Raw genomic sequence first — 23587 nt, 5'->3', positions numbered from 1 at the left:
ATCCAATAGGACGGAGACAATTTGCTACAACATTTCTCCCATGATCTTACTAAGGTTTCCATAAATACATTTGTCCTTCCTGTTTGAAGATTGTTCTATTGACTGAATGCGATCAGATGTGAGTCTTAGCAGGGCAAGAATACTGATGAGGAGACCAAGAGACATTCTTCTTTTGTGCACAGGGAGAATGTGCTATTTGAAATGCAAGACATTATTGAAGACCTGATTGGCAAGGCTGACTCTATGTATAAGCAAAATTTCTAACTACCTATAGTTCCATTTGATAAATACTAAAAGGACCCCCTTTTGTTTCCCCCTTCCTCCAAGGAGAAAAAAAAAACAAAAAGAAAATCCCACCTAAACCAAAATAGTGCTCCATTATCATCTGCCAGAGCACCTGAGATTAACTTCTCCTTTGGGGGTAAGGAATTGAAGTGGCTGTTAAAACATAAATCTATTATTTTGGAGGATCCAGGGACATTGGTACATGAACTGATTTCATCAGTCCCCAAGGGGGCCATCACTCTAATCTAGTTACTGAACTTGCTCCCAAGAATCAATTGTCTTCTGGTAGGACTGCCACGGGTTGCTGAATTTTAAAAAGCAGTTGCAGAATTATGAAGTGTGAATGGCTTCACAGCTATTTAGCATTTCAGAGCACAGTGACAATGGTAGTAATTATGATGATGTCTACAGTAGGCCAAGCTGTCCACAGTGTGATTATATCAGCCTTTACTTCAGAATTTTCTCAGTCTTCCTTTTCCACTCCCATTTTCTTCTTTTTTAAGCTCTTGTGTTCCTTGCTTCCTAATTCCCTAGCCGCAGATATCTTTTTTCCTTTATTCCTCTAGCATGTCAGCTGTACTTTCCTTCTTTTCTGGCTCAGTTGCAAACTATCCCCTCTGTTTTCCTCCTATCATTATCCCCTGTTCTCTAAGCTGGTCATAATACAAACTGGTGTACATTTAAACACTTGCTTTATTTATTGCATAAAGTTGTATTCCGTATTCAGAATCTACAAATCAGACTAGATCATTAGCTTTTCATTTCTCTGTAAGAACGATTCTAAAATCAGTATAGTCCTAAATTCATTATTTCTTCTCCCACTGTAGATGAGTGATCCTCGGTGGAATAAAAGTTTTCCAATTAGGAATTATTATTGGTCATTAAAGCAGCAGCACAAAACTTAGCTAAGCAATTAAGAGTACTAGGACATATATGTTATGATGGCATAGGAAAGTAATTGGGAGTATTTCTGAAGGTCAATACTCCCGAATTTCGGCACTTCTGTGGGAGATGAGTTGTGGAGATGAGAGAATCGAAGACCAAGTTTAGAGCCAAGACAGGCCTTTGGAAAGGAGCCCCAAAGGGTGGAGGAGACAAAGAATGGGAATGGAAGATCCTAAAGTGAAACTAATCTAAGGTCTTGGAGGTTTTGCTTAAGCTGAGGGGTCTGAGCCTGACTGCAGTTGCAGTTGGAGTGAAGAAAGGAGTAATCCGTAGTGAAAATCACCAGTAAGGTGACTGTTACATCATTGGCAAAGCTTCTAGGGGAAGTCAGTTAGTGAATAACTTCTTGGCATCTGCATCCACGTAAACTTTAAACATCTAGCCAAAGCACAGAAACAGAATTCTTTCTTTACAATTTTATTTACAAAATGTATTAAAACTTTGTACAATACCTCATGGCAATGAGGCTCTGTAATTTATGCCCACACATGCAATTTACGCTTTTACAGCCATTAGTTTGCTTGGCAATTTTTCTGTTCACTGAAGTACAGCTTTAACAACAAAAAGAAAAGAATTGGAAAAGAATCCTCAAGTGACTACTGCCAAACTCCCATAGCTTGAAGTTAGTAGCAGAAATTTGAAGCAATCAACGTTTTTTTAAACATGCAAGTTTTTTTTTTTTTAAATAACAAACCAATTTACCCGCCTCTTCATCTCAGTGAAGTTTCCTCTCTGAAAAACTGATTTGAGTTAATAAACATACATTTTTCTTTATACAGTGCCTATGAAAACGTTTGTGTGTAGGTTGGTTGGTTTGTTTTATACAACTTCGTGTTCACACAGCGTGAGCTTCCCGCGCTGGGACATTATAGCATTCATAAGTTGAAAATCACAGTTTCATGAAAACAAAACAAAACAAAACAAAAACACAACAGCTTTCTTTTTTTGTTCAATATCATTTGAAATTTGACAAGTGAGTTATTTGCTTATGACACCATTTTTGGAATGAAAGTTTATATTACACTTTTCTGGAAACATTTCGTTGGAACGATACTTCTTTCTTTCTTTTCTGAAGACAAGAGCAAATATGCAGCGAGTCAACTAAAGCATCTAAGGGTCACACTTGGGAAATGAATGCGAGCTCCTAGTTTTTGCAGTCTGGAAACTTCCCAAAGCACATTACTGATGAGAGCAAACTACTGAACTACAGGAAGCATACGTCTTTATATAGGAGGTAATTAGTGAGTGGAGACTATTTCTTCAGACTGTTCTGATGATGCCAACGGCAGGTATGCAGTTAGTTACTTGATAGCCTATGGAGCAGTGGAGCGATCTGAGAGAGTCAATAGAGAGACTGCTCCAAGCAAGGATCTGGGAGTGATGCTGAGGCCCTCAGATTAGCAGTAGGTTTGGGAATGCATTTTAGTCTTTGCAAACTAGAAAAGATCACATGCAGTCCGATGGAGAGCCATGGGCAGTAGCAGGCAACAGCTAGTAGGACAGACCTAGCAAGAGTAAAGTCAGACTGAAAACTGGTCTGAACCTGCTCTGTTCCACCTTGCAACGCGGTCCTGTCTCCGTGGTGTACACTTGAAAGGCATACTTAGCAGAGAAAGCCGAGCTAAACACAGTGTTGTTTCTGAGATATTCTAAACACATCTGGGAGTATAGGCAGCGTTTCCCTCACCTCAATGCTAAATACGCAGCTCTATTGACTTAAAATGCACACTGAAGCAAGAAAAACAGATCTGTGAGCTGAAATTCCAGACTTCTTGGAAAGCCCCGGGATCCATTCTAGGAAAGCACCAAGAGGTAGATCCTGATAGTGCTCCCTCCCTTGCTACACACAAAGTCAATTTCGAAAGCTCTGTTAATCTCTTCATCGAGTGGGAAGTTATCAAAGCGTTTTCACAAAACCATTTCAAGAACACAGAGAAGTCACTGTTTAGTCCCTTTTCCAAAGTGTTTGAATTTTCTTAAGTGTTGCATTTACATTCTAAAGATATACACATTTCAGCAACATTGAAAGGAAATAGGGTGCACAGAACATCACCACCAACAGGAAATACCAAAAACATCTGGTCAGCAGATCCTAGAAGAAATGCCAGTCCGTCTTCCCAAACACTGGGAGACAGATTTTTTCTTTTTAATCAGGAGAAATTAATTCTTTTAGCTTAGATGGGCCTCTTTGCTGAATTGGAATTTAAATTTGTGTGTGTGTGTGTGTGTGTGTGTGTGTGTGTGTGTATTAAAGAACATGGTGTTTGAATACTCTGCAGTGGTATCAAAGAATGGCTTTTGTTGAATTGACTTAATAAGATTTTTTTCACATACTGGAATCTTGCATGTCCATTTTTTGTTGGTTTTTATTTTAATTATTTTTTTCAAGCAAAGCAAAGATTTCAATGATGGTTTGCATTGTCGCAAGTCTCAGAGTGTTCCATAAGGCACTGAAGGAAAAAAAAATCAGTTTTTCCTATTGAAAGGTCATTGCACCATCAGCAATATTCGTGTCATGCCCGACACCAAGGAGAGTGAAATCTGGCTCAGGATCCTTGAAGCAGCCACGTTTTCGGTGATTTCCTCTCATCACATGCCTCCAGTGGGAAGGGATCTGCAAAGGCAAGTGGATATTTAAATTTGAAGCGGCTTTCTATTAGGAATTGAGAAGTTTATAATGGCTCAGTCTATCTTGAACAAAACTGTGGCTGTTTTCTCAAATTGGCATTTCTGGGGTTGCGCCTCATTTATTTGACTGACTGACTGACAGGTCTGGTTACATTCTCTACTGTATGCATTGCACTTAGGAATATGCCAGTGTTGCATGAAGTTTAAGTCAAGGCTTTAATCACTTATGATGTAGGTATACCAGAAAGTTTCCATGGCATTTTAATACAGGTATTCACGAGAACAAAAAGAGTGTATTCTGATTGCAGAAACTGTAACAAAGGATTGTTTACCCAGGACAGAGGGTAAAGAGTATTCTATGGCTTATTGAATTCAAATCCATTTTAACTGTGAGAAGAAAATAGTTTGCTTATTGCTAGAAAGGTGAGCAATTTTTTCTCTTAATACCTACAACCTTAGCTACTAAAGTCTGAAAATAGCACTGGGACTTTAAAGATACAGTACATTCCAGGAAGAGGCCAGAGCAGGGATATCCACCAAGGGGACTTGGCATCAATGGGGCCTCTGACCTGACATTATGCGCCTGATTGAAATGCTGATAGTGTCTTCTTTTTGGAGGCACTAACTGGTGCAGGGATTCATTTGCCCCGACTCTGAATACTGTAGGACACTTTCTTACCTCCTCTTCAAGTTCACATCCCTCTCTTTATCCTTTCCTTCTACACTAACGAAACACTTGTTTTTCTTCTAAGTTAACACTGAATTTTATCCCAAAAGATTGACATAATTATGATCTACCACTGGCCCTGGAGTAAAAGTATCTGTAAGAAGAATGTCAAATATGCACCTGAAGGCCAAAAGCATCCTAGGTGGGTAGAATAAGACTAACATGAAAGTAGACAAACCTGTTTCTTGGCACCCCTAAGTCCTGAGTCATATTTATCGCCGAAGCTTGGATAAGTTTTTTAAATCTATGGCAGAAAGATCAAAGTCTCCTCCTGTCTCCCCAGTGGGCATGGGACATCACTAACTAGCGACATGCTTTGGGAAAGGAGCCCAACCTCTCAGTGCCTCTGTTTCCTGCTTTTAAATGGGACAAATGAAGGATTATCACTGAGGTAAAAGTCCCTTGGGAGAAAGAACATCGTCACCTTGGTTATCCAGAATGCTTTTTTCCTACTTAACATAAAGGGAGTTCTAAGCCGAAAAACGTCTCCGGTAAGCATGCCTATGCATAGGCTACAGAAGGAAAGTGGATCACTTTGAAAATGGGCTGCATGAACAAAGCTAATATTGCTAATATTTTTAGGATGACTAAACAGAACGCTCCTAGAGGAAAAACAAAAATATTATTTCCCTAACTTCAGGCATCTTGAGGTCTTGCAAAGAACAGAGATTTCAACAATAGTTTTGAAGAAGCCAAAGAAGCCAGAAGTAGTTTGGAACTGCAATTAGGAAATTAGAAATAATTTCCTAAAACAAGTAGCAGAGTCAACCCTAGGTGCAGTGAATGTGGAACGCTTGATGGGTAGTCACCTGCCAAGGGGTGCTTGGGAGGCTACGCTTCCAGTGGCTGGTCAGTAACCCAGAGAGGAACCATGTAATCAAGAGGAGTTCTGCTACCTAGTGGGAGCTAAACATGATCTGAGGCCGAGGCACATGTTTCCACAATAAATCCAGTAATCCTGATGTAACTATCACCCATAGAAAATGAAAAATGACTCAGGGCAAATCACCTGCAAAAATATGATATAGTGAAATCCTATTAACCAGATTTCACTATATCATAATTTTACAGGTGATTTGCCCTGAGTCATTTTTCCTGAACAATTACTGGTACTATAAATCCCCAAGGTGGGCTCTGATAATTAGTAATAGAAGTAAAATCTCAGGGTATCTCTTGATGTTGGTGCCCCTGGATAGACCCTGACAGATTTAGGCCAACTCAGAGAACTGCAAGCCTAATAACTAGGTAACAAATTAGAAGTCACCAGGAGATATTCTAGACCTTCTTGGGAAATAAAAGATGAATGGGTGAAGAGCTCAGTCTTCACTTAACCAACATTCTCCTAATGTCACATCACCAAATTGGCTGAGGAAAATAGAGAGATTTCAAAGCAGCTTGCTTTACGCCTCTTGACTAACACAAGTGAGGTTTTCCCGGCATCTTATGAGGCTTTTGCTTCTTGTCTGGAGACTTTGTACAGGCTTGGAGGACAGATTTGTTTTCAGATGCTCTTCCCAAGCTTTCTTTTCACCCTAGAGATGGTTGCCAAGGTTCTAGGTAATTGGGCTGTAACCACATTGGCATTGGAGTCTACTAAAATGTGGCTGTTGCCTCAATTATCCTGAATTTTACTTCACAAAAGTAAATTAACTCAGATGAGTAAAGGAAAGCCAGAAGTTGTGGCATATTCATTTCTGAGACTTTCCCCTCAGGTTTGATGTTCCAGGCCTCCAGTTTTGGACGGCAACATTATGCCCTAACAAAGATTTACTGATCCCAGTTTCTTCCCTTTAATTTCCTTCCTTCCTGCCTTCCTGCTTTTCTTCCCTCCTTCCTTTCTTCCTCTTTCTTCCTGTATCTCTATCACTCTTTCTCTCCCTTGCTTTTTTCTTCCTTTCTTTCCTTTCCTTTTCTTTCTTTTTTTTTTTTTTTGAGATGGAGTTTTGCTCTTGTTTCCCAGGCTGGAGTGCAATGGCACGATCTTGGCTCACTGCAACCTCCACCTCCCGGGTTCAAGCAATTCTTCTGCCTCAGCCTCCTGAGTAGTTGGGATGACAGGCATGTACCACCACGTCTAGCAAATTTTTTTTTTTTTTTTTTTTTTTAAGTAGAGACAGGGTTTCTCCATGTTGGTCAGGCTGGTCTTGAGCTCCCAACCTCAGGTGACCCGCCCATGTTGGCCTCCCAAGGTGTTGGGATATAGCCGTGAGCCACTGTGTCCGGACCCTTTCTTTCGTTTCTTAAGTTACATTCTCTGAGATTATTTTCTCTAGAATCTTTCTACTACTGGGACAAGCAGCATTTGCATGACCTGGGAGCTTGTGAGAAATGTAGACTCTCAGGCCCCATCCCAGACCTGCTGGATCAGGATCTATATTTTTAAAAGGTTCCCACATGGGTCGCATGCACACTAATGTTTAATGAATACTGCTCTGGGGCTTTAACAAGAGTCTGAGGCTATAGTATTTGGGTAGTAGGGACATAAATTCTCAGATGGAATAGTTGATAAAAAGAGTCTGGAGGTCATGTGACCCTGAGCCCTGATATAATTCTGCTTCAGAAGGATTCTTTCTGGGGAAAGCAGGAGTGATTGAATATTCAATCTTGTGTGGAATGCATAAGGAATGGGACATATGGAGGCTTGCTGAAGTTTCTCAAGACTTTTTTCGTGGACAAGAGGAACAGAAACTCAAGATCTGCTCTCCATTTGACAGGATACCATTAGGATTTCAAGTTTCCTTGAGGACATCAGGCCATGGATGGTTAGAAGTAGCATGGTTTAGCAAAGAATATGGCTATAGGCAGAAGAAGAGCTGGGTTCTAGTCCCAGAACTGCCACTACCTAACTGTGTTGCCTTGAGTAAGTCACTTGATGGGCTGGGTCTTACTGATAACTGCCTGATCTGTCTTATCTCGAATAAGCCAATAGATGTGAGAGCACTTGGATGACTGCTACACAAATTTAAGGTGTATTATTTATTTGGATACCAGAACCTCAAAATGTGGGATAATTAAGTGGGATTGGAATTGCTCATGTCCGGCAAGCATGCCTATGTGTAGGCTAAAGAAAGAAAATGGATCACTTTGAAAATGGATCATGTACTAATATTGTAATGGGCCTATAGCACCTACTCAAGAGTAAAACATTTTAAGCACATTGAAACATTAAATGCTTGCATGCAAACAATGCAATTACAGATGAATCCATGTATTGTACATCCACCAGTGCAATGGGAACACTGTCAGCAGATTGGTGCAGTGTGCTGAACATGTTGTGGCAAAGGCAAGAAGAAAGAACAACCAGCAACTTCGCTGGACAAAATGATGTTTTCCATGACCAAGGCAAATGATTTATTTGAGTGAAATATTATTTAAAAATTGGCTGAATGTAAATCTACAATGTGAACTATAAGAAGATCAAAATGCAAATGCAGCCAGGTGTGGTGGCTCATGCCTGTAATCCTAGCACCTAGCACCGTGGGAGGCCGAGGCGGGAAGATCACTCGAGGTCAAGAGTTGGAGACCAGCCTGGCCAACATGGTGAAACTCCGTCTCTACTAAAATACAAAAAAATAAGCTGGGCATGGTGGCGTGTGCCTGTAATCCATTACTTAGGAGGCTGAGGCGGGAGAATCACTTGGACCTGGGATGCGGAGGTTGCAATGAGCCGAGGTTGCAATGAGCCAAGATCGTGTCACTGCACTCCAGGCTGAGTGATAGAGTGAAATTCCGTCTCAAAAACAAAACAAAGCAAAACAAACCCCCAAAACCCCAAAAACAAAAAAATTAAAAAACCACAAATGCACTTGTAGAAATCTTAGCATATTGACAATTACTCATGAGGGCAAAATCGCCTAAAATAAGGGGTATGAAGTTGCTTATTGTTCTGTTCCACTTCAGATAGGCATTTTAGTGATGACAGATGCACTTTAAAGTAACAAGAGTATATTCTTTTAAAAAACGTCCAGAATGGAGACATTATCCTAATTCAAGCTTGCATTTGAACATGTCTGAATTATTGGTGGAGTTTGTATTTGCCAGAGTCAAGGTGGCAACACTCAGGTTCATTGAAATATGAATTAGGGCTTGGCTAGCAGCAGGGAGCCTAGACTGTCCTTTGAGAGACAATTACCTGCGCATCAGTTCCAAGGAAGGGACAACGAAAGAACTCAAAGCTTAAGAAAATTATCTCGGACTTAATACATTGTTTACTTAAAAGAACCACCTCTCCCTATGGAAGTGCTGTATTACTTGAGGTGGCAGTGCCTCACTTGTGTTCCTAATTTTAATGTCTGTTCCAGAGCAGCTACTCTCTCTAGGGATTCATTGTCCAACACGGTAGCCACTGGTCATGTATGACTACTGAACATTTGATATGTAACTAATATGAGTCAAGATGTACCATAAGTATAAAATATACCTCAGATTTCCAAGATTAGTGTGAAGAATGTAAAATTTCTCGTTTTTTAAATATTGATAACATGTTGAAATGATTTTATTTTGAATATGTTGGACTAAATACAATATATCATCACAATTAAATTCACTTGTTTTACGTTTTAACTTGTGACTATTAGAGCATTTAAAATCGTACACGTGGCTCATGTATGTAGCTTGCATATATTTTCAATTGAACAATGCCGCTCTGGAGAATTGCTTTTCCTTTTGGGTCACAGACCACAATTCAATTACAATCATTCTATTAGAAAAGCACCACTGCCTGACAAGAAGCACAATCGTTGTTTTCAAAGAATCAAATGGTTGCAAAGAAGAGACAATGCTTTAAACAATAAACCAAACTTAAAAAAAAAGAAAAAAAGAGATTGACATACAGTAATGTAAAGCTGATTAGTTTACTAGACCTTAACCGTACCCCTAGATTTTAACACTCTCTGTTCCATACACGTTGTAGCCTTCTCTGTATGTAGCATAATTCTGAGTGTTGGTGGCAGGAGCAGGCTTAAAGTTTTGGGTGTTCTTTGTGAGTTTCATGCGTTTGGACTCTGCCCGTGATTTGTAACAGAATTCTATCAAAGCCACCATCATGGCCAGCCCCAGACCTCCAACAAGTATATAGAAAACGCCTGCCACATTGCTCAGGCTCAGAGCGCTGGTCTTGTCCTAAGAGAAATGAACAATGTGGTTAGTTCTTGGGAAAAACAAAGGCAATGGAACATTATCATATATTACAACAGCATAGGGTAGTTCTAAATTGTAAAATTACTAAACATTGATGTAAGTGTTAGGACTCAACTCTGGCAACTGGCTAATGTTTTGCAATGACCAGCAAGACGGTAGATTGTGCTTCTGTTGACAGTCTTTATCCTCACCTAAATGTCCTTTTATCTTGACTCCTTATATCCCTTAGTGCCTAAAAGTGATGTTCAACAATTAATATAACAGCACTTGGCCATGGGAACAAGAGAGTAAACACAAGCATAATTTATTCCTCTGCCAGCCTCAATAAACACCATTTGTCAGAGTTGAGCTGTGACATAATCTCTATAAATGTAACACTCTTTTCATTTGGGAACTTGAAGCACTCTTTCCCCTCTCTGCCCCGCAACACCCCTTTCTCCCTTGCTCTGCCTGTGAGAAACTTTGTGAACAACTAGTCTTTAAGATACGACATGCTAATATTAGAGGTTCCTACTATTCTTATCTGGGAAGTCATTTTACGAGGGTTTGCTTAAAAAGGGTTAACTCTCTCCTCTTTCCCCCGGTGGCTGAGAAATTGCTTCCTTTGGAGATTGGCTGCTAAATCCTCATCCTAGTTAAAATCAGGGCAGCAAGTCTTTGTGTTGCTGGAATAAGGGCACAGCACAAAGAATTGACTCCATTCCATTTTCCTGAGAGTTTAAGGAAACTGTCAGGAGGATCCATGGGGTCCTAGATTGGCTCCATAGAAATCAGAAAGCTTTTCCAGGAGATGATAATTTTTTAAAAAATCCAGCTCATTTTTAGCTTTTACTCCAGGGAATGTAGAGAATAATTTTTAAAAATTACACTTATTTGCTTTCTATTTAACAAGGGGGGAAAATTGAGGAAGCCGGTCAGTGACTTTCAGGTCAAACTGTGCAAATCTGACTAAGCTATCTGCCTGTATGAAAAAGCAAAAACTGAATTGCTGAACAATGGAAAGAAAAAAGTTGGTGTCTTGAGCCCTACCTTGAGGTAGGACACACCAAGGGCCAGGAGTCTTTCTTTGAAGAAGAAATAAAATAAAATAGCAATTTGTAGTCTTTTTAGAGGGAATGTAACCATTTTGCTGCTGAGTGTAATTGAATGGAACACTCAAATTGTTATGCCAGTGAATTTTGAGCATCTTATTTAAGTGACAACACGGTGAAAAGATGATGGCCATTGCTGATACTCAACACTCTGGTTCAGCTGGTCTTCGTATCATTTAAATAATTAAAAGTAAAGACAATATGGCCATGTCCTTCTGATCCTATTTTCATAGGAGCCAGTCCTGTACTTGTTTACCTTAATAAAAAGTCCAATTGAAATTGAATTGCATTCAGAAACGGGGTGTGGGAATGTCTCATATTCACAACAACCTTGCAAATAGTCTCTTCTAGGATGAATGACAGCTAGACAAGTAGTAATAATTTCTATCACATATGAAACATTTAATTATCTCTTTAAGGAGGCTGCTGAAGCTATCTGCAAGGATGTTCCACAGTCCATTGGGAAACAGACCAATTTCTGGTAACCCTTCCTTTGCCATTAGATTTTTATATGTATGTGATATTTAATGGGGGGAGAGATCCATTCACATAACCCATGTAAGCTGTAGCGAGAAGAACAGTTTAAAGTTCCATGTATTATTTAAGTTTCACAAGAGTTACAGAATTCCCTGATGTGGGATGTAGAAAACCAGTAGCAAAATGGTTCATTGCACGGGGAAAATGAGTGGCATTTCATGAAATGAATTAACTGATACCACAATATTAGTCCAAAAAAAGGAAAGGCAAAAATTGAAACTAAAAAGAACTTTCTTAGGGGAGCGAAGGGGGGCAGGAAGGAGGCGGGGAAGAGTGTTTCATGCTTATCAATGTGATGTTATCCTGACAATGTATACTTTTAAGGAGCATGCGACTAAATTTTAAAAGTATTACGTACAGAGATTCAAATGACACCTTTGGAAGAGAGAAATGTGACAGACTTAATGAGATTCGAGATCCAAATTAATGCTGAACTCAATACAACAGCAGCTGGCAGGAGGCTAATCATTCTGCTTACAGAGACCAGTCTTTGTTATTTATTTGTTTGACTGTTTTCAGATGGGATCGACATAATATATTAATAACAAATACATTTATAACTACAAAGTCTCTGACACTGTAAGAGGTTAAGAAAAAGTACTGTCACAAATAAGTCTTTTTTTTTTTTTTTTTTGGTGGTGGTGGTTGTTATTGTTGTTATATTTTCTCTTTGAACTTTTGAAATGTGAAATACAGTAAAACCCCCTTATAACACAGCTCGTTATTTTATAGCTTTGGAAATGCAATAGACCAGACTGAGTTTCCTAATCATAGTAACAGCTCCATAGAGTCAACAATTGATGTCACATGGCAGGCCTCTGAGGCTGGCAATTGTCTTATTCCTTTAGCGCTGTTGTTATAAAGGGGTCCCACTGTGTCAGGGAGTGTGTGTTGGGAAGGAAAGCCGTTTTAGGGTAGAAAATAAACAGTGGGTCAAAATGTGATTGCTAATCAGTACAAAAAGACCTTCAGCGACTGACCTTACTCCCGGAGTCCTTGGCTCCACATTCCCCCTTATCGTACCACCATTTGTTTTTCAGCTTGTCTAAGATGCCTTGTTCACTGAGTTTCAATACTGCAAGGTTTACAGGCGTTCTTCACGTGGGAAATAACATAAATAACATTATATTATGTTATTTTATGTTATTCAAGCTTCAAACTACTTTAAAACTATAGAAAGCGATAAAGCAGGGGGCCCTGGCCACAGAGTAATTTTAGACACTGCAGGCAACCTGAGCATTACCTTATAAAAAGTTAACACTACAGCAACGCTATATTTACCAGGGCCTGCCCATATCGCTTTGAGTAATCGGCACACACTGTTAAATAATGAGGATAGAAAAAAAGGCACTCCTCAGATAGGCTGTGTGTGGTGAGGAGGGTCTCCCCTCCAGTGACAATCGTCGGCGGCAGCTTGCAGTAGCTTTGTGAAGGAGGTGTGTTCGGTTTGATCTAACTGGGTGTCTTGTTGTACTTCCAGACAGAAAGCAAATTTTATGGAGGAGTCAGGAAAAGGACAGACCTAGAAGGGGAGGTGTTTCCATATTATGGGCCGAGACAAATAGACAAATCTGAACAGAACTGAAAATAGAGTCTACTTAAGTAACATGCCTTCTAATTAATTGTCCTTTACCACACAAGTCTGTTGCCCAGCTGAAAATGATCTCAGAAAGAACTGTACTACATACATGTCCTTACTCCACAAACATGTAGTCTAAATGCTTACGCACATACTGGCCTTAGTATTAAAGGTATATTGTGGACTTCTGTTTTGGATAAGGGAAGTATTTTCAACAATGTAAAAACTGATCTATGGATTGTTTTTGAGTTACTGATTGGCTATCTCTCTGATATGGACACATGTCTGTGGTTAACTTAGATCAGCAGGTGGCAAACCACATTGTTTCAAAATGGATTATTAATATGGCAGGACCTAAACCAGCAAAATGACTCTGCCACTGTGGGGTAATGCTGTAGAAAAACAGTTTAGTGGTTCTAGTAAGATAAGACCCCTAACTAAGAGGCTAATATATATCCCCAGGAGGCCAAGCCCCTGCTCCTTAGTCCTTCACTGCTTAAAATATAAGGACTGCATTCAGAGCCACTGGGCAAGTGTGTGAAACCCTACTGGTTCTAGGATAAAGATTTTCTCCCTTATACATTTCTTCAGCTGTAAAATGGGAATAATGACCTTTATCCTGTCTTCTTTCTAGAGCGATTAGATCTTAAATGAAGAATCTTGAATGACTTTGGATAAAAAATACACCATGTAGAGAGGCTGGCATAATTCTGAGGCAATAAACTGTGTGTTCAGATTCATGGGAGCAATATTGCCAAATACTAGTGCATGTCGGTCTGAATGTCACTAACTTAAAAATAGGAAGGCAGACAAATTTATGGAACTGTGAACATGCCATAACAATTTCTTAGCCTATTTTAGATAAGTTGGACCCACTAACACATCCAGTCACTATAAGACTTGCTATTGTCGCAAAGATCTGGCCTCTGTCATAACAAGTCCCTAAGCCTATTTTCTTTCTTCTCTCATTTGCTATTTAAAACAGAGGGGCCATTTTATCTTCAGATATTCTGAGAAATACATAATCATTTTAAAATAATGCAATTTCAGAGTATTTGAGTTTTGAATAACTATAAATCTTTAGTGTCAGGGAGGTAACTTTCTTGGTTAGCTCAGTGCCTGGCAGCCAGAATATTTGGATTTTGTATCTCACCAGGAAATTGGGATCCTTTTATACTTTAAACAAGTTCCTTTAACCAATGCTCGGAACCTCAGGCTTCTCAAATGCTAACTGGTTGACTGGAATGCAGAGCACTAAAAATATACTCAAATAAAACTTTGAGCCTCTTTAAGATATCATTGGCAGTGAAAGTTAAGTCAGACTTTTAAAGGGCAGACGGGCCATCGATGGCCCTGATTTTACTGTTGGCATTGCCTTCTCCCCTATTCTCTACTGCCTGACGCTCTTCTCTCTCTCCCTCTCCCCTGTTGTTGTCCCATCACTACCACTTCTGCAATGCTATGCCTTAAGCCAGGCACTCGCACCAGCCTCAGCAATGTAGCAATTAGCTTGGCATACAGTGGAAGCTGCTTTCCAATGGCATATGGGTGACTGGGCTCATCGGGACCATAGGAGAAATTACAAAGCAATTTCTTCCTCCTTTCTGTGCTTCCTATTTTCTTATTGCAAAGGGCCCAGTGTCCTCACACTGCTCCCTGACTAAGCCCTTACCCGGTCCTGTTCTCCCTCCAGATACTATGTTCTTCAAACTACTTCATTCAGTTTCTTCAGTACTGCTGCTCACCAGATCTTAGGAACAGAGCACTCTGATTAAAGATACTCATACTTAAGGTCTAACGGAGAGATTTCACTGCCCCTAGAGATCCTTGTTTCAAAAGAACTTTATCAACCCTTAAGTGAACTACATTCATAAAAGTGTGGCATGTCAGTTTAGAGCAGTTATTCTCAAAGTGTGGTCCAGGAACCCCTGGAAGATCCCTGAACGACTTTCATCAAAGGATCTGTGAGGTCAAAACTATTTTTATAATACTAAGGCATTATTTTCCCTTCTCACTATTATTCCTTCTTGATGTACAGTGGAGTTTCCTGGAGACCATATGATGGGTAAAATTACAATAGATTGATTGAATAAGCAGAAATGAGAATCCCATTCTCTATATCATACCAGATATTAAAGAGAGTTACAGAAATATAGACAGTGCCATTCTTCTCACTATTCTTTTTTTTAGGAAAATAGTTATTTTTCATAAAAGTATACGATTTATGTTAGCATATATTGGGTTTATTATTTTTTGAAATGAATCAATGAATATATTATTTAAAAATTTTTCAGTTTTAATTTCTGATGTGAATATGAATAGACATAACGCACATAAATAAAATCTATTTGGGGTTCTTAATCGTCTTTAAGAGTGTAGAGCGTTCCTGGGACAAAACATTTGAGAAACACAGGTTTTGGAGCAGGGAAGGCTATTCCTGTGCTGAGCTGCCACTGTCCACTCTTGCCAAAACCCAGACTCAGTACATCAGTGACTTAGCATCTTACTTCTGAACAATGCCTTATCCCTGCCTTAGACCATCTAGTGGCTTCTACAGACTGGCTAGTAACTGCTCTTCACTCCCATGGCCTACACCATTACAGTGTAGGTTACTTTAGAGCAATGGTTGTCAACCAGAGGCCATTTTGTCTTCCAGAGGACATTTGGCAATGTCTGGAGTCATTTTTTGTTGTCACACCTGGGCGGGGTGGATGCTACAGGCATCCAGTGGGGAGAGACCAAGGATGCTGCTAAATACCCTATAATGTACAGGACAACCCCCACAACAAAGAATTATCTGGCACCAAATGTCAGCAGTGTCAAAGTTGAGAGATCCTGCCTTTGAGTATCCAGACCTCCTATGAGATACTGTAGGACTTTAGAGAATTCTGACAAATGACCTACTCTTAGAAGTTTAGTCTTGGATCAGAAAAATAATCACAGGGTTTATGAAACCTGGCAGGGAACCAGTATGCTTTTGGGAACTTCTAAATAAAAATGAGGGAGAAAAACAAACATTTCAAGCAGCAGCACAGCCAACAAGCATAAAAGCTGTAATCAGAAATCACAGATAATACCGCTTAACAAGGTTAGAATAGATGCCAAGAAAAGAAAGTACTTTAAAATCCAAATCTCCTAGAACTCTATGTTGCTGTGGGGTAGACTAAATTTCTGAGATGGCAGAGGAAAACTGCTTTTGTCCACATGATTTTCTTTCTTACTGTAACTTATTAGATGTGTTACCTAGCCCAATCTAACTAACTGAAGGTATTGACACCCTCTACCCAACACACACACACACACACACACACACACACGCACACACACACACACACAGTCACACTCTTATACTTTGGTATTTAAATTGAAGTAAGTGGAAATAGGTGGGCATTTGATCATTTTGAATGTCATTTTCTCCATGAAGCCATTTTTGATTTTCAATGTTTTCTGTCTCCTCCATCATCTTCTACCTTGCCTTATCATTTATGCCTATGTCTTCTGTCTCCCACTACACTGTGTGCTTCTCAAGGGTAGGGAACATGGCTTATATATTTGTATCACCATTTGGGATATTTTTCTCAATAAATACTTGTCAAATCAATAATTCTTTTAATACTTTGTTTTCCAACCTAGTATATTTACATATTTATTATTATGATTATAATTATTGGTTAGGTTTAATGATCACCCTAAGAAGGTAGATTTATGGTGTCTATTTAATAAATAAAGAAATTGAGGCACAGATAGGTTAAACAATTTGCACAAGCCTGTGCAGCAACTTATGGGGCAGGTCAAAAGGCCAATTAATATACACTGAACTCTGTACTGTACATTGTCCAATGGAATACACAAAAGGGTAGCATCCCTCTTTATTTTTGCTCTTTAGGCTTAGATGTTTGTGATAGTTTTATTTTCCTTTAGGGACCCCCATATTCCAAGTAACTATCAACCTAGCAAAGGTGTATTTTGCAGCTGGGGCCTTTTACTGTGGTGCAGCAATATGTCTCCAGTGTAATGTTTCAGAGCAATTACTGCAGGCCCTTAACTGGGACCTAAGAGAATTATAAGTCAGAAATATTTATTGTACTCACCTCAATAGAGAACAGAAAGAATTAAAGTAGGTCAGATTCCTATTGTGGAAATTAGTCAGGCATTCTCCCCTCTGAAGGGCTTGCTATGAAATTTTTGCTGAGTAGAGCCCTCCTAAGACAAAGTCATGGGTCAGCAGGCTTAGGGAGAAAACAGGAGGTTTTGTGACATAATTTCAGGGGGACTGGGAACATCCCTCTGTCCAAAAATATTTATCTCACTGGCAGCTGAAATTCCTCTGTGAGAATTTCACGTCTTTAAGTGATATGCTTTGTTAAAATACAAATCTTTCTGAGAAATGAGAAATGAAACAAAGAGTAAATACTTATAAACTACAACTCTTTGTTCTATTTTGTCCAAAAAAATGTTTGAGATGGGGTGCAAGAGTGTAAGGTTCCCCTAAGAAAACATTTCATGGCATGTAAGCCATAAAAATGCATATAGATTGTTGACCAGATGGAGAGAGTAAGAGAAATGGGAATTATATAGTCATTTAAAAGTATGTGAAGTTAATGCTGACTTGTGTCTCAATGAATGATTCCTCAGTGTGGGGAACAGTCATGGAATTACATGTCTGTTTTTTTATAGGGGCTCCTAATGTAATTCATAATACTTTGATAATGAGATCTATTTTTGAAGAAAACATTATTGGATTATAAAAATTTCTGCTTATCTCTACCATCCACACCTGGCACTAACTCAGCTACTAAGACTATTCACAATCCAAGGCCTCCACCTGCCAGCTGGTGGTCGCCTGGACTTCAGCCTCAGTTCCTGGATTGTACGAACCAGCCATTTTAAAGAATCAATGTTATCTCAGTGACGGCCAACCTTACGTAGAGACAGCTTTAGGATAAGAATGCCATTGATTTTTTTTTCGGTGAAAGTAGAAACTTAATTTAAAAAAAATAAAATAAATATAACTTTTGATATATTTCAAAAGAATTGCTTAATTTATTTTAAAGTTTTAATTTCAGGAAATACTTAAAATAGTAAATAAATTAGCTTAGAATCAGATTGGATTCCTTATTATGAACAAAGAAATGGTGAGAGAGTGTTGTGAGGCTGCTGAGCTTAGGGGAAAAGAAGGAAAATTGGGTCTTGTGAATTAATTATCAAGTTGATTCTGTGAAATAATCTGGTGATCCTGGAAGGGTAAAGAGAGGAATCTGTACTGTCAATATGGTTCTGGGCCTGAAAAATACCAGAACCTACGTGTAGTATGATTTAGTTCCCTGAATACTATGGGATATATGCTACTCTAAATGGCTTCACTTTTCCTTTCGGATCAGGGACACCTAAACAGCAAATGTCTGTTTAATTAATGATTCCAGAAGACCCTCAATGGTACCCTTAGGAGAGATAGATATATGTGTATCTATCTTCCTCCTATGTCCTCATATGTGTAAATATGTAGGTTATGGAGAAAGACAAGGAGATCACAGAGAAGTAAAAGAAATATATGAGCAAGGATGGTGGATTCACACAGTCAATTAGAAATCTGCTCTGACAACACATTATCTGGATGATGAGAATGAAAACTTATCACAACCTAAGCTGGAAGCCCCTATCTCACCCTATCCCTTATCCAAACCCTTGCTCTAAGTTACTAACACTTGCTTCTTGGTATCTAGTGATTTTTGGGGAATAACTTTTTAGAAATATCTTTGGCCCAATGGAAGGACAACAGCCATCCTTTCTTTTTCTGGCTCTTTTACTGAAGATGTTTCAGGTTTTCACAATGACAAGGAATCTTTCCCAATCATTCACTTGCTTCTCTAGCATTCTCTGGAAAAGCCCCAGCATCAATCACCTGGGATATAACAAGCATGTCCAGGCAGGCAGTCACAGACATCTCTTCCCAGGTTGGTTTTGCTTTATTAAGCTGAAGCCATATTGATGATCAAGCAAAAGAAGAACATTTGCTGAATGAAAGAATTTACTCTGTGGTACTTTACATTCCTTTCTGTAGATTAACCTGGGATATGTATAATGAAGTGATTTATCTCTCTATATAGCAGCTGTTTGAGGCCATGGCAGTTCAGAATATGCCCTTAAGTACACTAGTGTCTGAAGCCCTTTAAAACAAATCTCTATCCCCTTGTTTTCACAGGGGTTCCTGAATGTAGGATTCCAGGAAAATGAGGATTTTATTTCAATCTTTCCATCCTTGGATTAGCCTGGGCTTTCTGCACAGCCTGGGAGCATGTGCATATATGACTGCTGGCATTACTGAATTCTGGCAACCCAAATGATCCTCATTTAACAAGGGCAGCTACAATGATTTGCAGTTATGCAGTGCTTAGCTGCTAGAAGCCATCTCTGACAGAGTATTTATATCCATGTAGTTCACGAATGTAGCTCAAATCTATTTAACTCCTTGCTATTGGTATAATTTAGTACTAGTGCAAAGAACAAATTCAGTAATGCATGCATATAACATTAAGAGTTGAAAGCTGTGAGTCATTTTACTAAGGGCCTAACAATATTAGTGATTGAAACCTGTTGATGAGTATCTGTGCTGCAGCAGCAGCCCCAGAAGCAACTCTTACACATATGGGTAAAGCCAGTGGGGCATTTCTAAATTACAGCCTCTCAAATACCAAGCATTAGACTCCTTGATTCCATAGGTTGTGTATTTCACTGATAGATTGCTACTGAACTGCCAAACTGGACCTCTGTTCAACTTCTCCATCTATAAGTTGAACCCAAGAGTCTGGAAAGACCTCTTTCCCAATTTGTCCCTGACAGAGAGAAGGGGCTCAGGGAAAATGCTAAGTTTTGATCAAAATGTGGCCATAGACACTTGCTCAGACACATAGTTGGTATGAATTCACTTGAAAACTCTGTTTTAAGGTCCATTAAAAAAATCAAACTATAAAATTTGGTTGGGTTTTATTATGTATAAGTGTGTTTTCCTTAGTTCATTGCAATGTCACCTAGAGAAGCATAGAGTGAGAAGAGAGAAACAGATCTGTACCAGAAACTCATATGATAAATGTTTCTGAAGACATTTAACTCATTCCCCTGATCCTAGGCAAAATATGCATTGAGAGTTCCATCTGATGGGTGCCAACATCCTCTTTTATTTCCAATAGTCATCCCTTGACCATGACTCATAGAAAAATAATCAGTTTTAGCTAAACTCATAGAAAAGTAACCGGTTTTAGCTAGATTGCAACAAATGAAGTCTATATATCAGATCTGAAATCAGATCTGGTTGCCATGCCAGGGCGTATACCACCCTCTTTTAGCATACATTCTAGCATCTACACATCACATCTGCACTTCCAGCAGTGATGTTAGACAGGAGATATATATATACACATATGTATATATATATATATATATATATATATATATGTATATATATGATGCCATTGCCTTAGGTCTATATTTTGAGTAATATTTGCTTCAATGCCAGATGAAATTAAGCAAAAAGGTGAATCCAGCACTTGGACAACACTTTTGCCACTTCTGATCAATGGGGATCAGCCTCATGTGCCAAGGGCCAAATGCTATACCGCTCTCTAGAAAGTCAAAAGAGAATGAATTTCAATTGTTCATAAAAGCAATTTGCCCCCACCCTGTTCCACCAACCCCAACTCCCACCCTAACCAAATATATTTCAATTACATCAAATTTTTCATGTTTCTTTTTCATGGCTGTCCTACCTTTCAGAGATTGTGTATAACTTTCTCTCCAAATGAAAGGAAACTGAATGATTTGGTCTTCAAAGGGCGGAAAGGGAATAAACACACACCATTGCACTGCCACTGTAATGGTGTCTTTCCTCTTGGCAACTGTATAACAGCATTCTTACCTTCAGGCTTTTCATCCCTGTGGCTCTTTCTGTAGCTGTGGTGTTGGACATTTGACCATTATTTGTCAATAAGAAACACATTCATGTTAACAGGATAACGCTAAAGGCAATAGTAGTGTCCTAATCATAGAAACCATGTTAATGCCACAGTCAATTTTTATAGAAATCATTAGAATGGAATTATTTTAAAAAATGTTTTCTTTCTGGATTACATTTTTTTCCGGTGGTGGAATTTATTCTTTAACATCATTTGGCAAAATCAATGGTTTTGGCAGCCACTGGACTGGTTCAGTTCTTAAGGTAACAGGTCTCTTGCTTGAAGCAGCCACGTGAGAGAAAGTGAGGATTTGCTCTTGGGAAGAAGACCTGAGTAAGTTCAAGGAGCAAATTTAGTGACTACCAGGAAAGAAAACTGTCAGGTTCTTCTTACTTCCAGGAGGCAGTACCAGCATAGAATCATGCAAACCAACGAAGAGTGTAATATACTCACCCTACTCCTCGATCCCAAACCAGAGTCTTGGGGATTCACAGGAACTTCTGCTAAGACCCAGGAAGTGCCATCGATCTGTAATGATTCTTGCCTACACACATAACAGTGTCAATAAAGAGTCATTGGGATCCATCTTAACCCTGAGTATCCGAAATGTCTACCTTCAGGGATGGCTCCCGCCAATAAAAGGTCCATTTTGTTGCAGGTAAAGGCAGATGCAGATTCATATCCATTACCCATGGCCCAAGAAAGTCAAAGAATTCTGGGTGTGGAAGAGAAGTGGTTAAGAGACGGTGCATAGGAGAGGAGAATTGTAGACATACATGGAAGAAGAAGAAATACACACAAAACTGAAGATCTCATTTGCACCAATGAGAAATACAGTACAACCTCATTCATTTATGTTCTGCCAAATATGAAGCTGAGGGATTTTGGAAATGGGCTGTCTGAGAGTATAACTTTTTACTATCTTTGAATAGGACGCTTGCTAAGCAAATGCATGGGATTAAAAAAAAAAAAAAAAACAAAGATAGCTAGTGATAGGGAGGAGGAACATGTTTTAATTTCTTCAGAGAACAAACTCTTTTTAGGTAGCTTGAGAGCACCTATGTGAAAGGAAACACAACTGATTTTAATTGCAGGTATTTTTTTGGAAACAATTTAAACAAATTTCCTAAGTTTTTTTCTAGCATCACATTGGTCAGTTTATTCTAGTTCCTATATATTTTTGAAGATATAGTAAAACTGCATTTCTCTGTCAATATGCTATTAGTCATAACGAGCATCTTACCATTTATTGAAATAATGGAGGTTCAATTGCACAGCCCATCCTCCTCCCTCATTTCCTTATATGCCTTTCAAGTTAAGGCACCCACCTATCCTATAATTCTCATTGCAGTCAAGGGGTTCAGAATGGTCCCTTTAAATATTCTGTTCCAATGTTGCCAAGAGCACACATGTGCTGATTTTCATCATGGCATATATGGACACTGGGAGTTTATTTTAATCCCTAGAGAGAACTAAAGTCTGGTATAATTCTAGGGTGAAGTTGGGTAGAGTTTGTAAGAACTTTCCACCTCAGTCACAAATAACTTGTTTCACTGACCCTACACTCTGTAGTAAGGTAAGGCTAGATGGGAAAGTCAAGCTGGTGCCCTTTACCCAAGATTAAGGGAATGAAGTAGGGTGGATGGGGGGATAAGAACATAAATGTTTGAGGAGACAGGCAGCTGCAGAAGGAGGCTGATGTGCCTATGTGGTAGTTCTGCAAATAAATCCCCTATTCTGCTGTGATTTACAACGATAGACTTTCACTGGCTATGTCACAAACCCCTGGTGATCTGGGTTTATCATTGAAACAACCTACTGGCTCTTAATTACTGCATTTGCATACACATTATAATAAGGCATGAACACAAAAGGGTGATTTGCAGGTTAAAAATTCACAAACCACGGCTCTAATTTACATGATTCTTGCATGTGCATTTACAGTTCATCAAGAAACGATCAAGTCTGTTTTGTTTAGGTCTTATTAGCTCAGGTTTGGGAAATTTGTAAAACCAAGGAGTATTCTGGTTCCAGCATGTAAGTCTGGTTCAGGAGCTGCCTCAGAGACTGACCTGGTTCTTAATCCCTTGTATCCGTAGAAATAAAATAAAATAAAATAATAAAATATTAGTTTTATTAGTTTAAGCTCATGTACATTTACAATAGCCTGAAAATTTGCTGTTTATTTCCATAGTATGGTGACTTTTCTAGACTAATCTCAGAATGTATAATGTCTCATGTCAGGGAAGAAAAAGTCAATGCCTTAACATAATTGCCCATTTATCATTATTTAAAGGTTGCAAGAGAGAGAGAGACAGAAAGATAAGTGATACAGGTATTTCTCCCTCTCCTGGTTTCAGAGATAATAGGCCTGAAAGTATTTTGAAAAAGCAAAAGCACTTATAAATGTCAGGCGTTGTGATTATTGTCATTTTTAGTAATCAGTACTGAGGGCTGGAACAGCTAAAATATGCCATGTGCCTAGTAACAAGGTAGTTGTGAATAAACCTGATTCTTATGGAAACGTATCACATGCAATCAGATTCACATTTCTCATTGGATAGGTGGTAGTGCTAAAATGCCATCTGCAATATTATCACAAGTGGTGACTCTGGAAGTCAGCAGCTATTTGTGACAGCATTAGCTGTGTGACCTTCTCAAAGTCATCACCATCTCTGAATCTTACTTTCTCTGTGAAATGTTGGTA

The 23587-nt window shown here is 39.0% G+C and overlaps 1 protein-coding gene across 7 annotated transcripts in view; it reads right to left on the bottom strand.

Moving 5' to 3' along the window:
* Positions 1-1631: 1631 nt before the first annotated feature.
* Positions 1632-23587, bottom strand: part of GRIA3 (glutamate ionotropic receptor AMPA type subunit 3) — a 316886-nt gene continuing 294930 nt past the window's right edge. For 5 of the 7 annotated variants that reach the window (XR_001816157.1, XM_037727483.1, XM_037727484.1 and 2 more), the window contains 3 exons: positions 12333-12447; positions 9459-9706; positions 1632-3844 (listed from right to left, as the gene is read on the bottom strand). Coding sequence is in view for 6 of the 7 variants with exons in the window: in XM_037727483.1 (XP_037583411.1) it covers positions 9461-9706; positions 12333-12447 (361 nt within the window). In the remaining variant the exon portion in view is untranslated. Of the gene's footprint in view, positions 3845-9447; positions 9707-12332; positions 12448-23587 lie in introns of all 7 variants that reach the window. The other 2 variants (XM_017497523.1, XM_017497522.1) reach the window with 2 other exon arrangements.

Source organism: Cebus imitator, unplaced genomic scaffold (genome assembly GCF_001604975.1).
Source record: "Cebus imitator isolate Cc_AM_T3 unplaced genomic scaffold, Cebus_imitator-1.0 Scaffold232, whole genome shotgun sequence".
Classification (NCBI taxonomy): domain Eukaryota; kingdom Metazoa; phylum Chordata; class Mammalia; order Primates; family Cebidae; genus Cebus; species Cebus imitator.
This window is presented reverse-complemented; position numbering and strand designations above follow the sequence as displayed.